The sequence below is a fragment of the Zingiber officinale genome, chromosome 2B (assembly GCF_018446385.1).
Source record: "Zingiber officinale cultivar Zhangliang chromosome 2B, Zo_v1.1, whole genome shotgun sequence".
Taxonomy (NCBI): domain Eukaryota; kingdom Viridiplantae; phylum Streptophyta; class Magnoliopsida; order Zingiberales; family Zingiberaceae; genus Zingiber; species Zingiber officinale.
Genome location: NC_055989.1, coordinates 102,287,432 through 102,304,559, shown reverse-complemented (window position 1 = coordinate 102,304,559; position 17,128 = coordinate 102,287,432). Strand labels below are relative to the sequence as shown.

The following is a 17,128-nucleotide window of genomic DNA, read 5'->3' as shown; positions in this document are numbered from 1 at the left end:
GTGTTAAGTTCCGCAGGCGATCCAAAATTTAATTTAAAAGAACACATGGTAGCTAGGAAAAGGTTCAGACCTTTGTACAAAATTTTTGTACAGTGGAACCTCTAGGTTTTCCGAGTAGCAACCAACATTGACAAGCTGCAATAGTTTTTTCTAAGGATCCCAAATATCACAGCAGTATAATTTTGTAAGGGATATTATTGACAAGAAAAAGATAATTCTTGAGTACATCCCTATACGAAATATGTTTGTTGATCTTTTTACTAAGTCATTAGCTAAAGAGTCATTTCATGGACATGTAAAGTTTTTGGGACTTCGTAGAATGTAACTTATTGTAAAGACATTTTGATAAATGGAAAATGTCATGATCTATTCAGTGTATATGCCTTTGTTACATTCGAATAAAAGTCTCGATAAGTATGTTGACAGATTGAGATTGGTCCACTTAGATGGGCAATCATCTCTATTTGTTAAGTACAAATAGAGGTAAGATCGTTTCTTATGGGACAATTTATGTAGCTGTGAATAGAAACATACCCATAAATTAAGGTCACTTTGATAATTGTGTCAAGATGAGATCATTTATGTAATGATTGGAGTAAATGCACCCATCATTTACTGAATCTGCTTAAGGCCAAATTAGAATTCATATGTTGAATTCAGGATTAGACATTAGACATGTCTAGATTGAAATCTGTACGATGTTAAATTTTGATAAAAACATGCGTTCTTTTTAGTAAAGAGAATAACATCGTAGCATGTGATTCATACCATATGTGTTATGGTGATAAAAAGGGTAGTAGGAGAATGAATCCATGCTTCTCTACTATGTGAGACCCTTGAGATTATAAGTTAATCTCAATCTTACCCTAAGTGACTATTTAGCTGTCTACTTGAAGTTCTGATCAGTGTCTGCTACTTTAGCATATTTCCTATTGACTATGAATGATTCGGTCTATGGAGCATAACTAGGAAAGCGACTGATTAGAATGAATAGATTCTAGCTAAAATGGAATATTAAGATTGATTTACATCTATGATATTTATTCACTGGTATCAGTTAGATTTTTAGTTCAGTACATAAAATGTAATTGTGAATAATTTGTTTAATTGGAGATGTTGAACATGCTCTTGACATATAGTCAATATGAGGGATTAGAGATGTTCATAATGATGTAAATAATTTAATCTGGGGTAAAGAAAAGTTATGATGTCTCTGATTCGTTCTATGGAACAACTAAGTAAGATGTGATAATCTTCTTAGCAATTGAATGCTCAGTGTGCTTGCTGTCGCACGAACCATTTACCCTAATATATGGAATGAATGTTCTTATTTGGTCTTTGTGACTAATTAATTTTACTCCGGTCTTCGTGACTTGATCGTCAAATAGTCTATATGTGACTTATTTGGTTTTTGTGACCAATTAATCTCTAACTTTGATATTGTGACATGATCACCTTATAGTCTATGTACTGACATGGTCTATGTGACCAGATAACCTTTATGGATTGACTTGGACGAGTAGGAGATGTTGGAGATCGGCTACGTTGCAAATAAATTGCAACGTTTACGTTGAGGAGATGATTGGTTCATCGTCCTCAACGTACACTTCAATTAAGAGAGCCATCAAAGCATCGGTTGGGAACTGATGTTTGCATCTTATAAAAGGACGTCCAAGAAATCTCGAAAGGAAGAGGCGACGGTGATCAATGTGCACAGCGGAAGCGTCGGTGTGCAAAGGAGAACATATGAGAGGAAAGAGATTTGGCTCATGAAACTCGAAGAGCTTTCCGGTTCATCTGTGATCGCAGTTCCGACAACAGCGACATCCAACGGCATTTTCTTCGATTTATTCTCGGGAGATCACTGTGAGTTGTTACCGTTTTTATTTTGTGTTTGATTCATGCTGTTAAAAAGACAACAAATTATAACCTAGATAGGAAGATGAATTCAAAAAAAGATCATAATCAATTTTGACCTAATTCCGACCAAGATCTATCCTATAAATGGCGGGAAAGAAATATAAAGGGAACAAAGATTAAGGGTTAGATAATCTACGTACTTTCGCTCCAAACAATTGTCTTCTCCATATTACTATATATATATCCCGAGTAATTTTCAATAAAAAAAAAATCTTTAAAGAAAAGATCACTCAAAAAAATCCCTCAACAACAACTAATGAAATAAGATCAGAAAATTCCTTTAAAAAAATCAGGCCAGTGTCCAGTGGTGCCACTTTCACTTTGTGAAATCAATGAATATATACAAAAATATTTTAGTTAGCTGTCAGAGATCTAGAGGTCACGGTTCAAATAGTGAAAATAACTTCTTAATAAGACAGTATATAATAAATCCCTCGTTGACAATAATTTTGTACACCATGTTACCCTTTTATCAAAGATTAACATAAAAAAATCCTATAGAAAACGTGTAAATTATGGTAATCGTATCTAAGGTCATAATTAAGATGCGTCATGGTTAACATAGCACATCTAGCATGATATGGACTCAACCTGATTAAGTAATAATGTTGAAAAAGAAATTACAATAAAAAACCTATTTAGCATATAAATGAGTTGTTCAAACCAAAAGGTACTATTTTTTATAATTATTCTGAGAATGAGTAATGCATTACAAAGTATTGAACCCTCTTTTTCTCTAGGGCGGTAAAAAATTCAGTATTCATGAATAAATTTGATGTTTAATTTAATAATAATTTATTTATGTTCATTCAATATATACAAAATTAATTAAATGAATATGTTTAAATATCTCGTTAAACTAAATAAACAAGTTTGAACACACGTCTTTAGTTAGTTAATGTTTGTGAACAATATTCACGAACAGGTTACATTAGTAAACAATGCACATCAATAAATCTCTTATTAATATGCTAAATAAATAAAGAAAGTTTCAAAATGAATAAAATAAATTTAAATAATCAAATTATAAATTTGAATTGAGAGTTCGATAACATTGGAATAAACCAAGTTGAAGTTCAAAAAAAAAAGAAACCAAATAAGGTTGAACAATCATTTCAACGATTCAGATTTATTTTAGACTCGACTTGAGTACAATCATCTTATAAAATAAACTTAAACACTCTAAAATTTAATTTAGCTTAGTTTATATACAACCTTACTCGTCCATCAATAGAATGACTTGCGCAGGTGTTTTTACTTTTAAAAATAAAATAAAATACTAATCATAATAATCGATGGTGCTATTGTACCTGGTCTCTTCCCTTTTCTTTTCTCTACTCCTCTACTACTTTCTATTTAATAACAATACGAACATTAATGTCATTAATTTTAATATCTTTATTTAAGTCTTCGTCTTGTTGATCTCCACTTTGTGTTGGGATCTGAAATCCACTCTCACACACCCCTTCTCTCTCTCTCTCTCTCTCTTTTCGCCTTACAAAGTGCCGCAAAATTTTCCGATCCAGTCGGCCGGATTCAACGCCGAGGAAGAAGAGAAGAAGGAGAAGAAGAAATCGGTATAGATATTTTTCTTTTCTTTTCTTTTCACAATTTTTTAAGTAATCTTAAAAAAAAATCGTCTTTCTTTCATTCTTTCTTTCTTCAAGCGAAAGGCTTTTCGTCTCTCTGAGAAAAATGATCTCTTTTTCCTTCTTTTGCTTAATTACTTCTTTCAATTGCATGAGAAAAAGAAGAGGAAGAAGAAGAAAAAAGACGATTTTTTTTTTAAAAATTGTTGTTAATGTTGTTTTCAACTTGAGAATCCAAGGATCTGATTTAATTTTGATATGTTTCCTTTTTTTTTTTTAAATTTGACGAAGTTGATCGGAGATTGTTTAGATCTAATTGCTTATACGATGAAACCCTAACCCTAATTTTTCGGCTACCTTGATTTTTTCCTTTTTTGTTTTTGGGTATGATTGTTCTTTCGATCATATATGGAAGGCTGCGTAATTAGGTTTTGAATTGTAAGGTGCGGCCGTGCGGGGGGACGGCGAAATTGACATCGAGGAGGATCGATGACTTCTTCGTCGTCTTCGTCGTCGTCGACGAGCTCGCCGTGCGCGGCGTGCAAGCTGCTGCGTCGGAAGTGCGCGCCGGAGTGCGTGTTCGCGCCGCACTTCCCGCCGGACCAGCCGGCGAAGTTCGCCAACGTGCACCGCGTGTTCGGCGCCAGCAACGTGGCGAAGCTGCTGAAGCAGCTCCGCCCGGAGCAGCGGGAGGACGCCGTCATGTCGCTGGCCTACGAGGCGGACGCGCGCCTCCGCGACCCCGTCAACGGCTGCGTCGGATACATCCACCTCCTCCAGCGCCGCCTCAGCGAGCTCCAGCACGACCTCTCCCTCGCCGAGAAGGAGCTCTCCAACCTGGCCGCGGCCGGCCACCACCTGGTCGCCCTCCCCCAGCACGCCTTCGCCCCCGCCGCCTTCCCTAATTTCGCCGGCGCCGTCAACGGTTGTTTCGCGGGGCCGACTTCCGTAAACACGCAGCCTGCGGCGCAAGCAGAGATATTCTATGATCGCATGGGCGGATTTAGAGCGGCTGCGGCGGCGACGATGACAACAACGACTTCCCGTCTGCCGGCGGCGCAGTTGTTGAACAGCGCCGGCACGTTTCTGGAACAGCATCATCACAATTATTCTGAGAAAGGGAGGAACAATACTGGCTTAGGTCATTCGTGATCAATCATTAATTAATCAAGAACAACAACAACAACAACAAGAGGAAATTAAAGAAAAGAAGAAGAGATGAAGATGATGAAGAAGAAGATGAAGAAAGGTAGTATATCGAGAGATCCATATGCAAATTATATATATTCATCTAAGGATATGCAGTGTGTTAGTTATATATATCAAGCAAAAGAAAAAAAGAAAGAAGAAGAAAACAGGGTTTGCTTGATTAATTAATTAATTAATTAAGATTGAAGGTCAATTGGATCAAGTGTAATGCTAGATGCTGCTGCTGCTGCTGCATCAGTGGCCACTGTTGTTTGAGTAAATCCAACTCCAAGAGATCAGAGAGGAAATAAATTAATATAATCAATGAGAAATTTAAAATTTTAATTAGTTCATGTAATTTCTTGTGCTCGACACCAATATTGTAGATCTGCTTCCGTGGTGCTGATTCAGGAAATGAATTAGATCAGATGGCGTTTCATCGAAGAGGGAGCATGAAATTTTCGCCTACGGTACTTCAATTCAGCCCTCCACGGTGGCCTCTAAGGGCATAGGCGAGTGACCGAGCTAGACGAGCCGGTCGATTTAAATTCCGATGGTTTGCAGGGGATCATGCAGAGTCCTTAATTTGGTGCGCATGCATCGAAAGGGGAGACATTCAGCCAGCAATGCGAATGGAGGGGCGATGGTGCAGAAGGCGCAGCGATAAGCAGCAGTGAGTGGCAGCGTAAACTAGATCACGACGTATCTAGGAGTCTCGGAATTGGGTCGTCATATAGCTCCCTGCATGCATTGCATGTATGTATGTCCTCTCTTGGATCGATTCAAACCTCCATCCTTAATCATTCCAATTTTTGGTCGTCTACTTTCATTAATTTTTCTATGACTGCACCACCTACCTGTCTGTTTGTTTTGTTTTGCTTTTTGTCAATCAGCACCACTGAATGAAAGAGTAGATATACACATATTGCGCGTATGGATGTATGGATTCAGTACTGAAGTCTGGATACATGCGCAAGGAATGAGCATTCGGTTAAATTTGAACTGAATTAAATGAAACTGAACTAATTAAATTTTTTTGAATAAATCAAGCTTACTTTTTGTTAAATCAATTTAGTTGGTTATTTCAATTTAATAGAGATTTTACTCCCCTAGTTAATTAATGATGAGTGAAATAGATAGGGAAGAAGACTATATATATGGTCCTTAGTAATATCATAATTATTTTGTCTCATATAAACATTCAGGATGGGTGGTTGAGTTTTGTTTGATATGGTTATTTTTTACATCCACTCAATCCAACTATGCCGATTAACTTAATGGTCAACCTTGATCAACTCAAGTCACTCTATTCATCAAGTTTGCTCGGCTCTACCGGCTTGCCCTTCCACCTTATAAGAGCATTTAACCTATGAAAAAAAATATATAAAAGAATAAAATAAATATTTCTCAACTTATTAACTTCATCATCTAACTATAGGGTCTTCCCAAGAGTAAGGATCACTTAAACCTAGCCACCATCTAACAAATCCACATTAGAAAAATGGGGGAAGCCATATTGGAAGTTGCATCCACGTCTCGATTCACGTTGCACAGTGTGCGAGAGGCAGCTCGTCTTTGTTTAAGCATTCACGTGGATTTCAGCAGCATAAAGTCAAATAGCTTCCGTAGTCCTGCGTCGATCTCTCTCTCTCTCACTCTCTCTCCTTTTATTCGCCATCAAAAGCAGAAGGCCTTAGGCTTTGTGTTACGATTGTGAATTAATATTGCTCAGTTTGTGCAGCGCTGAGCATGAGTAAAAGCTTCATATATTCGACAGTACTACCACTGCCACTGAGCATGGCATGACTGCAGGGCTTTGGATGCCTAAACTAAAGATGGTCTACGTACCAGAGTTAATTGTCTACCCTTTGTTCTTAATTAAGTCGGGAGGCAAATTAAAACAGCTATTAATTGCTGATTAGGACTGTGTATGAATGTACAGTTAACGTGAGAGTGATGGGGTCTCGATTTGAGCCCACATAATTAATCTTCTTAATGTTTGAAAACGAAATGGACTGGAGCAAGGAAAGGCAGGCAAGTGTCTATTTTGTTAATCTTTTTATATATGTTTACCTTGTGTCCTTTTCAATATTAAACCAGAGCTCACATGATTTGTGGTCGTGAAGGAGCCACATGAAACTGAGATCTCATGTACAATATTCATTACATTGCTAGAGCAAAACAAACTCTATAGTTTATCACATTCACAAAATTAAAATTTTCAGATTGAACCAAATAAGACACCATATCTTATGTTAAACATGGCACAAAATTTTGAAGCACAAGCGGCTGAGACAATTAATGATATGAGCAGATGAGTTAAAAGACGGCCAATGAAATAATTACTCATCATTCTTTCAGAAAGTGTTAAAGAAGGCAGATGAAATAAGCACTATACACAAAAGTACAGCAACATAAATCATTACAACAACGATAGCACAGCTTAAAACATTCAACAACACAAGAGCACACTAAAACAAGCAAGCAGACCGAATTAATGTTCGCTGTTACCATACTGGCAATTTAATAAATATTTAGACTACACCAAATTTGCTTTGAGGAGGGGAAAGCATGGGAAAACATAATTCTTTGGATGTTTTGCTTCAGCATGCTGTCTACACTTGACCTCTAATATTAATGTAGTGCGTATAAAAGTTTGCATGCATTATCTTGCACTGGATTCTCATGAAGAAATTTACATTTAGCAGACGAACATCAGCATGAAAAAAATGGGCCATGGAATGGGAAGGAACAAAAAATGATAAGGAAAATGAGTTTCAAAAAGCATCTCGATCTCACGATGAGATTTGACTATATTGCATGCGATAGCAGATGGGGATGATATCATTGTTAGAATATCATTAGCATTAATCCTATGCATAAAAATGCTAGTTCATACTGAAGAAATAGTCAAACCAAAAGGTGCACCATAAAAATCTGAAGGGGAAATTACAGATCAGTTTAGTTACTAAATTGGCATATTAACTAAGGGGGAAAATTATGAACTTGAAGCTAGATCTTCCAACAGATATAAGATGACCAACAAATTCTTCTGAAGAATCACCTACTCAAGCCCAATTGAAACAGTAGCCAATTAAATCTAAAAAAGAAATAAGCCAATAAGAAACAGTCCCAAGGTTTTCATTCTTGAAACCGAATAGAAGATACTACAATACATAAATAGAAGAAAGGACAAGACAGAGGAAAGAGCTCTGACTTTCCAAACCAACTACCCATCCAAACATATCCTCTCAATCGAATCCAAATGGCCAGCCAAATTCAAGGAGTTTTCTCAAACTAACCGCTAAATCCTTCATAATCCAATCAGAAATCGAACAAGAGACGAAGAAACATAAGAAAAAGAAGTGGGAAAATATAAGAAAGAAGCAACCTGGATGGTAGAAAATCGATCAGTCAGCCAGCAAGAAACAGTACAAAACGCCCACTGCAAGTTCCTTGAAAAACAATTTTATTGTTACGTTCTGAGAGAAAAATAAAAATTGCCTTTCGCAGGCTTGTTTTCTCCATGTTCCTCTTGCGCGCCATCTTCGACTTCTAGCCATTGCCGCTTCCATTGCCAATCTCTTCTTTGCACTTCCTCCTCTTCCTTTGTTTTTTTCAGATCGAGGAATATCCATCAGCTAGGACGATCAATTTGCATGGAAGGATAAGAGTGGGGATGTAGAGAAGATCAACCAACTAGCCACCAAGAGAAGGAAAATAGAACGTGACACACCCATGCATGTCCACACCCGCACATATCCTCCCGCATATGCAGACACACCCACACACGCATGCACCATGCCAATATATGCCTTCCGTCACTATTCCATGAAAAAGTCAGATTAACCATAAATTTCATTCATTCTGTTACATAATTTACATGCACCGTAGGCCACTAACACAAATAAAGAATCTGGCTACCATTCCCAGCTATGTTCTGAGATTGAAGTTCAATGTCTAATTGTTGAATGTAGTCTTCTTTGCAGTGAGGATTCCAAATCCATAAACAATAGTATGATCAGGGAGCAGTTTCATCACAATACAACAGATGATTATCGACTGTGATACTGCCTGCCATGAAAAATGAGGTAGATTATGAATGCCATATATAGCGCCACGACAGAGCAGATGATCAGCCCGAATAGCATGCTTCGTATTTCAGACAAGAAAAAATCGACCAAGAGATAACCGTTGATTATGAAAAGAAGAGCAGCAACAACCCAAGTCAATGCCTGCAATATAAGAACATTGAATGAAAAAAACTTCGGAATGAAGTCATGCAAGATTCTGAAAATTGAAAGCACAGATCAAAAGAGAGACACAAACAATAGAATTGATCTAGATTAGTGCATACTACAATGACACCTAGAATTTCCCTAGTTTTGCTGGTTAATTTTGATACTGGGGCTTCACAATCTGCTTACAATCATGCATTACAAATTTAGTTAACTGAAGTTCAATAAGATCAAGATTGACTGGATGACTAGCGAAGGAAAAAGTCCAAGCAGGTTAAGGTTGGCTAAATGTTTGGCAAAGGAAAAAATTCAGACGGGTCAAAGATTGACTAAATGTTTGGCAAAGGAAAAAATTCAGGCGGGTCAAAGATGATCGGATGTCTGACAAGGGAAAGCCCAAGTAGATAAAGGGTGATCAGATGTTTAGCAAAGGAAAAATCCTAAGGGAGTAAACCTTATGTAATGAGAAGTCTTGGAAGAGTTTAGTCCAAGCAAGTGTGACCAATAGGTTTAAGCGACCAAAACAAGGTCGACCAGGCCCACGTATATTTGGTCTACCAAAGAACAATGTTGCTAACACTGTTTTGCATTACTATGTTTATTATCTATTGTGCTAACTTGATTTTGAAGGAAACAGGATTTTTGGTCGACCAAATGGTTCGGTTGATCGAATACTAAGGTTAGGTCGACCGGTCATAAGAGATAAGGTCGAGTTTGATACTATCCGAGTTCTAAAGGAAAGAATAGAATCGATCGATCGAACCCAAAAGGAAACTGAGGATCGAACGCGATGCGATCTGGCCAGCTAAGGAAACCGAAGGATTAGTCGATCGAGCGGATTGCAAGGATCTGATCTGATCCGATCATGAACCTGGATGAGAATCCGGATGACAGTGTGGTTCCATTGACTGAACAGCAGGATCAATTGCCATGAAAAGGAGGAAATCAATCACGTAATTGGTGTGATTAGATCTTTATCAGTCGACCGATAAAGTCTTATAAAAGAGGGCTCAATGGCAGAGGCTTTGGAATCAATTCTCATTTCAACCTCCCTAAGCTCCGTGCTCGAATGTTCTTTTAAAGTTCTACGATCGGGGAAGCGCCAGGAGTGTCATGACACTCAAGACTTCCGAACTGGATCACAAAACTTTGTATTATTTATTATATGCTCATTTAATTTATCTACTTGTGATTGCTCTTACAACTCTATAAATAGTTTCTCCGTCTCTGGAAGAGTTCTGAAAAGGAGATACACATAGTGCACTCATGCTGAGTGCGTAGGCCTTGGACGTAGCATCCTAGGGGTGTGAACCAAGTAAAAAATAGTTGTCTTTATTTTATTGTTTTCATATTTCGACTACTAGACTAACTCTATAGACAAAGAATGAATACAACAAAAAGAAAGAAAAAATGCCAAACACTATTCAATCCCCAATGTGCTCTCCGGTCCTACATTATATATGAGATGAAAAAGAAATTATAGATATGCAAAGAAGATCAGTAGAAGGGATGAGGACTAGAGGGATTCAGAGGATTTATAATATCAATGGTGTAACCTATTGGAAAGTTCAATGGTAGAGTAAGATAGGGTAATGCTTCTTTTGAATTGAATATATAAATAAAAATTTGCAATGAAGCATTCTATGTTCACAGTCTTCCCTCAACACTATTAACCCTTTTTGACTCAAATTATCTGGTCGTGTCCATAGGGACTCTACTACAGATCAAATCTATACATAGCATTTATGACATTAAAAAGGATGTCTATCGATAGTCTTATACACATGCAAACGTGGCCTTCAAGCAAGGAGTTTCTTCTTGTAATATGAATGTTAAATGAAGCAGATGTTGAAAAGTTAAAACATGTGAAATGAGGCATATACTTAAAAGACAATTATATTCCAGCATATGTAATCAACAAACTCACTTGATAAACAGGACCAATTTTGAAAGCTCCCATCACTTGTTCTTTCGACACCAACGTGAGAAGCGGAATTAGAGCAAATGGTATTTGAACTGATTGAAGCACGTTAAGCCATTGATTCAAAATATCTAGTGCAGAATCAGAAGTGTCAAAAAACAAAGCAACAACTATAGTTGGGATGATTGCAAAGCTTCTAGTGATGAATGATCTGATCCATTTCTTCATACGGAGATTCAGAAATCCACCCATTATAAACTGACCAGCATAAGTCCCAGTAATTGTGCTACTCTGGCCAGCTGCTAATAAACCAATTCCCCAGATGTAAAGAATAGGAAACAACCCTCCTCCATACTTCTCTTGTAGATAATTGCCAGCATTTTCAAGACCAATAACATCAGCTTCCTCTGTACCATAAAATCCCTTGGCAAAAACTGTTGTGACAAATAAATTTATGAGGAAAGAAATAATTAACGCAACTGTGGACTCTATGGTATAATATCTTAATGCTTCTTGAACGTGGCTTTTCTTGTTAGGGTCTATAGCTCTTGACTGTACAAGAGCAGAATGTAAAAAGACATTGTGTGGCATGATCACACATCCAACAATACCAACAGCCTGGTTTATTGTTTTGGAGCTAAGTTTTGGAACCAGAAGACCTGCCAGAGAAATGGATTAATTTAGAAGATTTGACATTGGAGAAAGAAAGATTCAGAAGAAAATAAAAACAAGTTTCACTGTTAGAACAAGGGACACACCAATCAGAAGCTCCTTTCCACTAGGCTTAGCCTCACCAAGCATCCATGTAAATGAGAATGCCATTGTTGCAATAAGGAAAGCAAAGAATCCTTCCAACTTCCTAACACCATAATTCTCAAGGAATAGAAAGATGAAGCTGCCAATACAAGATTAAGGCATCAAGGAAAATCAAAAGCTGCCGTCAAAGTTGTAATTCGTCCCAAAACAACTACTAAAAGAAGATGGACTACACTAGAAATATTACCAATCAAAAGCAGTGATGACGACTCCAGTCCAGAGTGGAAACACCCCACGGCTTAAAATCTTAATCGCGATGGCACTCCCAATCACCTCCTGTATATCAGCGCCGATCAGCGCCACCTCCGCCATCAGCCACAGAGAAAACATCGCCCATTTCGGATACTCCTCGCGGCATAACTCCGCTAGGTGGCTTCCCGTGGCCACGCCTAGCCGCGCCGAGAGCATCTGGATCAGGAGCCCCATCGCCGTTGCCAAGAGCAGCAGCCACAGAAGCGAGTACCCCGCAACGGCTCCAGCCTGGAGGTCCCCCTCCAGGTTTCCCGGATCCAGGAACGCGATGCTCATCAGAAACCCCGGCCCGGTGAAGAGCCACAGCTTCCGCCAGGAGAAGGGAGGCGCGGGGCCATCAACGCCGACGCTTCCCAAGTCGGAGACTACGGATACGACGACCTTCTCATCGAAATCGTAAGCTCCCTCGAAGATCTCGTCCTCGTCAAATGCAGCAGCGATGCGCCGCCCCTTGCCGCCATCGCGGTCGACGGAGGCGGATCCGCGAGGGAGGAGGGACTCCGCCTCCTCCGACGTGGACTCGTCGCCGAGAACGGGAGGGTTGATGTGCGGCATCGGGAAGGAGAAGAGGAGGGGGACTGCGGTGGAGAGGGGAGCTTACGAGCGGAAAGGGTTTCAGATCGACAATCGTAGACGACGCGGCGACAATCGTCTACAATTGCTAACGTGGATTGCAATTATTATGCAAAAAGCTACCGACACATCTCGCCGTCCACGTAGTATGGACGGCGGATTTGACCGTCCACGTGCCATACGATATTGGAAGAATTTACAGCTAATTATTGCATCATTATCTTTGAATTTAGACGAAGCTTAAATCCAATCTACAAAGATTTATATATGTAAACCCGCAGCCTTCTCCTCTGCTTCCAATTCTTCTTTGTGTTCATCGTGCTCATCGTCGATCGCCATTGTTGTGCAAGCTTCGTAGAACTTGCAGTTGATGATGACCTCGAGCACTAGCAACAACGCGTAGAGATAAGCGACGGAGACCGCCTCATACAGCAGAGCCCAGCTCAATTCCCCTGCAACATCGTAACGCCGCACCACCCGGTGCCGGAACAGGGCCTCCACGGCGGCCAGGCAGAGATTGGCCGGCAGCGCCACCGCCAGCGCCGTCGAGGCCCGCCTCCGGACGAGCCTCCACGCCTCCAGCACCGGGACATCCCCTCCGCGGTTGGTCACGGCGGAGACGACGAGCGCCAGGCCGCAGACCACCGTCGCGTTGGCAATCACCACCGAGTAGAGGACGGCGCCCGCGGCGGATATGAGGGGGAGCGAGGCGCCGCCGGAGTCACTGAGGCCGAGGAGTTCGGCGGCGTTGAACACGACGAAGAGGAAGGCGAAGACGGCGGCGTTGACGGAGAGCATAAGGAAGGAGTTGAACAGGTAGGTTAGTAGGACCGAGCGGAAGAGGGAGAGGGAAACGGAAACCGACCGTCGGCTCCTGCTTCGGCCACCGAACACAACGTGGATTACGGAAGCTTTGCCGGCGATGAGGAAAGTTACGGTGAACGGAAGCGTAGAGACGAAGGAAAAGACAGTTTGCGAGAGCTTGACGTTCAAAATAGCGAAGAGCGGCGACGAGGAAGGGAACCTTGCCGCCCGGAACAGCGCCGACAGCCGGAGAGAAATAGCTCTGACCAGCGGCTCCGACGACGGAACCAGTACCTGAGAGACAATAAGGGAAGCTACTGATGCCGGGAAGACGAGAAGGGCGGCAATGGAGGTGAAATGATGGTAGTTGTCGAAGAAGACATTGATGGAGCTCCTTACGATCCTGAAAGCCATGGAAGGAGGACGAAGACAAGGCTGAAAAGTGAAAACCTGAGTGTTAATTTTTATAGCTTTTTTTTTAATGAATAAATAAAATTGCAATAATTTATATCTTTTCTATTTTGATGTTAATTTCTAATTGCCATGCACTTTGCTTTTGCTTGTTTTGTTTTCTAAGGAAGTGAAGAGATTGGAGAAGGATGAAATGACTTAGGTGAGAGGTCAGCTCATTTGGTAGGGATGACTTCATGATCAAACAAAGTATTAATAGAAGCCAGAATTAGCATCGTATCATTATTTAATTTGGTGAAAAGAAAAAATTTAAGAAACAAGAAACTTGATAAATTATTTAATAAATTATACATATTTCATGTGACTATATATATATATACACATATACACACACAGAAATGATATGCTACCTCACCCTTTATGCGTGAGTATGAGCGACGCCCATATATGACGTTGCCAACTCAATTTCTTTGTAAAAAAATATTTCAGCGTATTCTTTCTCCCCTTCTGCCTTCTATTCAAAATGGAAGGCGAAGGAATTTTCCCAAATCTAAATTTTCCTCGCTCTCTCTTTCCTTTGGCACCGTCTTCCGTCACAACTCGCTCCTACCGGGCAAGCAAAAACAAAGACGTTGTAAGCCAAGTACAACTTATAGTTGCATACTTGTTCTCAAGCTGACTGGCAACTCCCCAAACTGTCACCGAAAATATAGTCGACGTTGGTTTACTTACCACCCCTCTCTATTCTCAATCGTAAGCTTTTATCCACTCCACTGTTTGTTTTTCAACTCTGTACAATGATATATCCTATAACGTACAAGCCCTAGCTACTTTGTTACCATTTTTTGCTTATATGATTTGCAAGGAACTTGCAAACATCAATTCTTACATTTCATAACCAATGGTAATTATTTTCATTTTAAGTTGTAATTCTCAACCGTGATCCTAATATATATTAGAAGGATTTATATTACAATGTACAAGGTCGACCCCTGTTACAATGTCTACATCCACTTGCACAGTTAGCTGCTATAACGTGTAGCGACTATTTAGTAAGTCGTTTCATTTTAAGTTATAATTTCCTCTATTCCTAATATATAGTGTTTATATGTTATTCTAAATGATCTATTTAATTAATATAGGGGAAAACATCTGTTGACTTTATTGGATGTACAACTACTATAATGTTGTAGCAGCTACTTGGACATTTAGCTGATACAACATTGTTGTAGCTACTTCGACGACTAGCTGCTACAACGTTATAGTAGCTACTTGGAATGTTAACTGCTACAACAGTATAGCAACTACTTCGAAGGCTAGCTGCTATAATGTTGTAGCAGCTACTTCAACGACTAGCTGTTACAACGTTGTAGCAGCTACTTAGAATGTTAACTGTTACAAAGGTGTAGCAGCTACTTCTACGGCTAGCTGCTACAACGTTGTAGCAGTTACTTGGAATGTTAATTGCTACAACGGTATAGCAGCTACTTGGAATGTTAATTGCTACAATGGTATAGCAGCTACTTGGAATGTTAATTGCTACAATGGGGTAACAGTAACTTCGATGGCTAGCTGCTACAATATTGTAGCAGTTACTTCGATGGTTAGCTGCTATATCATTGTAACATCTACTTCGACGACTAGCTGCTATAACGTTGTAACAGTTATTTGAAATGTTAACTACTACAATGGTGTAGCAGCTACTTCGACGATTAACTGCTACAATGTTGTAATAGCTAATTCGACGAGTAACTGCTATAACGTTGTAGCAACTACCTGTCAAAATAGCTGCTACAAGGTTATAGAAACTACTTGAAATGTCAGCTTCTACAATATTTTAGCAGCTACTTCGACAACTAATTGCTATAATGTTGTAGCAGCTACTTCGATGGTTAGCTGCTACATATATAGTTGTAGAAGCTACTTCGACGGTTAGCTGCTATATCGTTGTAGCAGCTACTTCGACGGCTAGCTGCTACAACGTTGTAGCAGCTACTTCGACGGCTAGCTGCTATAACGTTATAGCAGCTATTTCGACACTCCAAACAACCTTTTCTTACCATTTTTTATTCTATAATTTGTGGGAAACTTACCAAACATTATTTCCCATAAATCATTCGATGGTAAGTCTTTTAAATTTAAGTTATAATTCTCTCTAATCCTAATATATATTATCATGCACAATCGGAGAAAGCGAAAATATATTGTGTAATTACCATTTTGCCCTCATTTGCCAAAGTTTTAACCCTTGAACTGGGCATGTGACAAATATTTTGAAAGATTTTCATTGAAAATAGATTGATGCCCCATGGTCTCTTCGTCAATCAACCACACTGCGATGACTTGTTTCTCCTCTAAAGCTTCGCCTCCATCATAAGGCTTTAGTGTTTGGATTCTTCTCCTCTTGTTTAGAGGTTTAAATTTTTAGGGTTTTGATTCTTATCCTAACTGCTATAATAGTGTTTAATGATTATAGGTATTTAGATTGAAGATTTACTTTCAGGGAATAGAGGTTTTAAAAAATGGTTGTAACATCGTAGCAGCTACTCGACAGCAGGTGCTACAACGTAGTTAAACCCTACAATCCCTATTAGCTTCTCATTATTGTAGCAGCTACTTAACTCTAACTGCTACAACGTGATAAGTAGTCATGTTGTAGCAGCTACTAATCACATTATAGTAGATAGGAGAAATTATAGACATTGTAATATATCATAGTATGGTTAAGAATAACAGTGTGATGTATCATATTATGGTTGAAAAATAATAATATTATAATGAAGGTAAATGATTATCACTAAGCTTTGATGTATTTTTTTATCATCACTACACATAAATGATCGACAAATGAAGTTGATAAATGGAAGCTCATTTTCTTGGGCCGTACCCAAGCCTGAAATTGCAAATATCCAAAGCCTTATACAAAATATGTTTAACAATTGGGACGTTAAGGCCAGGTATTTCATCTTTCATAATAACGAGATTAGCTTCACAAGGAAATATGTTTCACTAATTCTAGGACTCCTAGACCAAGGCGACAAAGTAACTTGCAGTAGCATGCAGCCGCCACCCTACTATTTCTTCAATACTTCAATAATGTCGAATGTACACAGAAGGAACTAAAGAACAAGATGATCAACCTCAGCAAACAACCTTCATTTGCTGAATCTGATACTCTCTTTTGCCAATTTTTAATATTGTGTTTCTTTGTTTGTATTTTATTTACTACCACTAGCATTATATCTAGATTACCAGTATAATTACTAATTGATTGTATAGATGATTTTGAGAATTTAGGTAGGTATAATTAGTGTAAGACTGTATATGACTATATGAGTCCATAACTGAGGGTCATTGGTGTGATGCTTTCATAGAGGCTGAAGCCAGAGAACCTTGAGGGAAATCAAGCTCCCATG

At 39.2% G+C, this 17,128-nt stretch overlaps 3 protein-coding genes across 3 annotated transcripts; 1 reads left to right on the top strand and 2 right to left on the bottom strand.

Annotated features, from left to right (window-relative positions):
- The first annotated feature begins 3,362 nt into the window (after positions 1-3,362).
- On the top strand, positions 3,363-4,952 carry LOC122049343 (protein ASYMMETRIC LEAVES 2-like). Its single transcript, XM_042610738.1, has 2 exons — positions 3,363-3,497; positions 3,953-4,952. Exon 2 carries the CDS (start codon positions 3,999-4,001, stop codon positions 4,659-4,661), a length of 663 nt encoding a protein of 220 aa, XP_042466672.1. The 5' UTR covers positions 3,363-3,497; positions 3,953-3,998; the 3' UTR covers positions 4,662-4,952.
- Positions 4,953-8,509: 3,557 nt separating this feature from the next.
- LOC122046554 (metal transporter Nramp3-like) lies at positions 8,510-12,595 on the bottom strand. The gene is made up of 4 exons (XM_042607305.1): positions 11,860-12,595; positions 11,615-11,751; positions 10,863-11,515; positions 8,510-8,932 (listed from the first exon to the last, which is right to left on the bottom strand). Exons 1-4 carry the CDS (start codon positions 12,477-12,479, stop codon positions 8,753-8,755), a joined length of 1,590 nt encoding a protein of 529 aa, XP_042463239.1. The 5' UTR covers positions 12,480-12,595; the 3' UTR covers positions 8,510-8,752.
- An 88-nt stretch (positions 12,596-12,683) lies between these two features.
- On the bottom strand, positions 12,684-13,727 carry LOC122046555. Its single transcript, XM_042607306.1, has 2 exons — positions 13,683-13,727; positions 12,684-13,595 (listed from the first exon to the last, which is right to left on the bottom strand). Exons 1-2 carry the CDS (start codon positions 13,713-13,715, stop codon positions 12,759-12,761), a joined length of 870 nt encoding a protein of 289 aa, XP_042463240.1. The 5' UTR covers positions 13,716-13,727; the 3' UTR covers positions 12,684-12,758.
- Between the last annotated feature and the right edge of the window lie 3,401 nt (positions 13,728-17,128).

Coding starts and splice junctions, on each gene's coding strand:
- LOC122046555 (XM_042607306.1), bottom strand. CDS start 13,715: ATGGCTTTCAGGATCGTAAGGAGCTCCATCAAT. Junction 13,596..13,682: donor TCGTAAGGAGCTCCATCAAT/GTCTTCTTCGAC, acceptor ATTGTCTCTCAG/GTACTGGTTCCGTCGTCGGA.
- LOC122049343 (XM_042610738.1), top strand. CDS start 3,999: ATGACTTCTTCGTCGTCTTCGTCGTCGTCGACGAGCTCGCCGTGCGCG.
- LOC122046554 (XM_042607305.1), bottom strand. CDS start 12,479: ATGCCGCACATCAACCCTCCCGTTCTCGGCGACGAGTCCACGTCGGAG. Junction 11,516..11,614: donor TGGAAAGGAGCTTCTGATTG/GTGTGTCCCTTG, acceptor TTTCTCTGGCAG/GTCTTCTGGTTCCAAAACTT. Junction 8,933..10,862: donor AAATTGGTCCTGTTTATCAA/GTGAGTTTGTTG, acceptor CTTATATTGCAG/GCATTGACTTGGGTTGTTGC.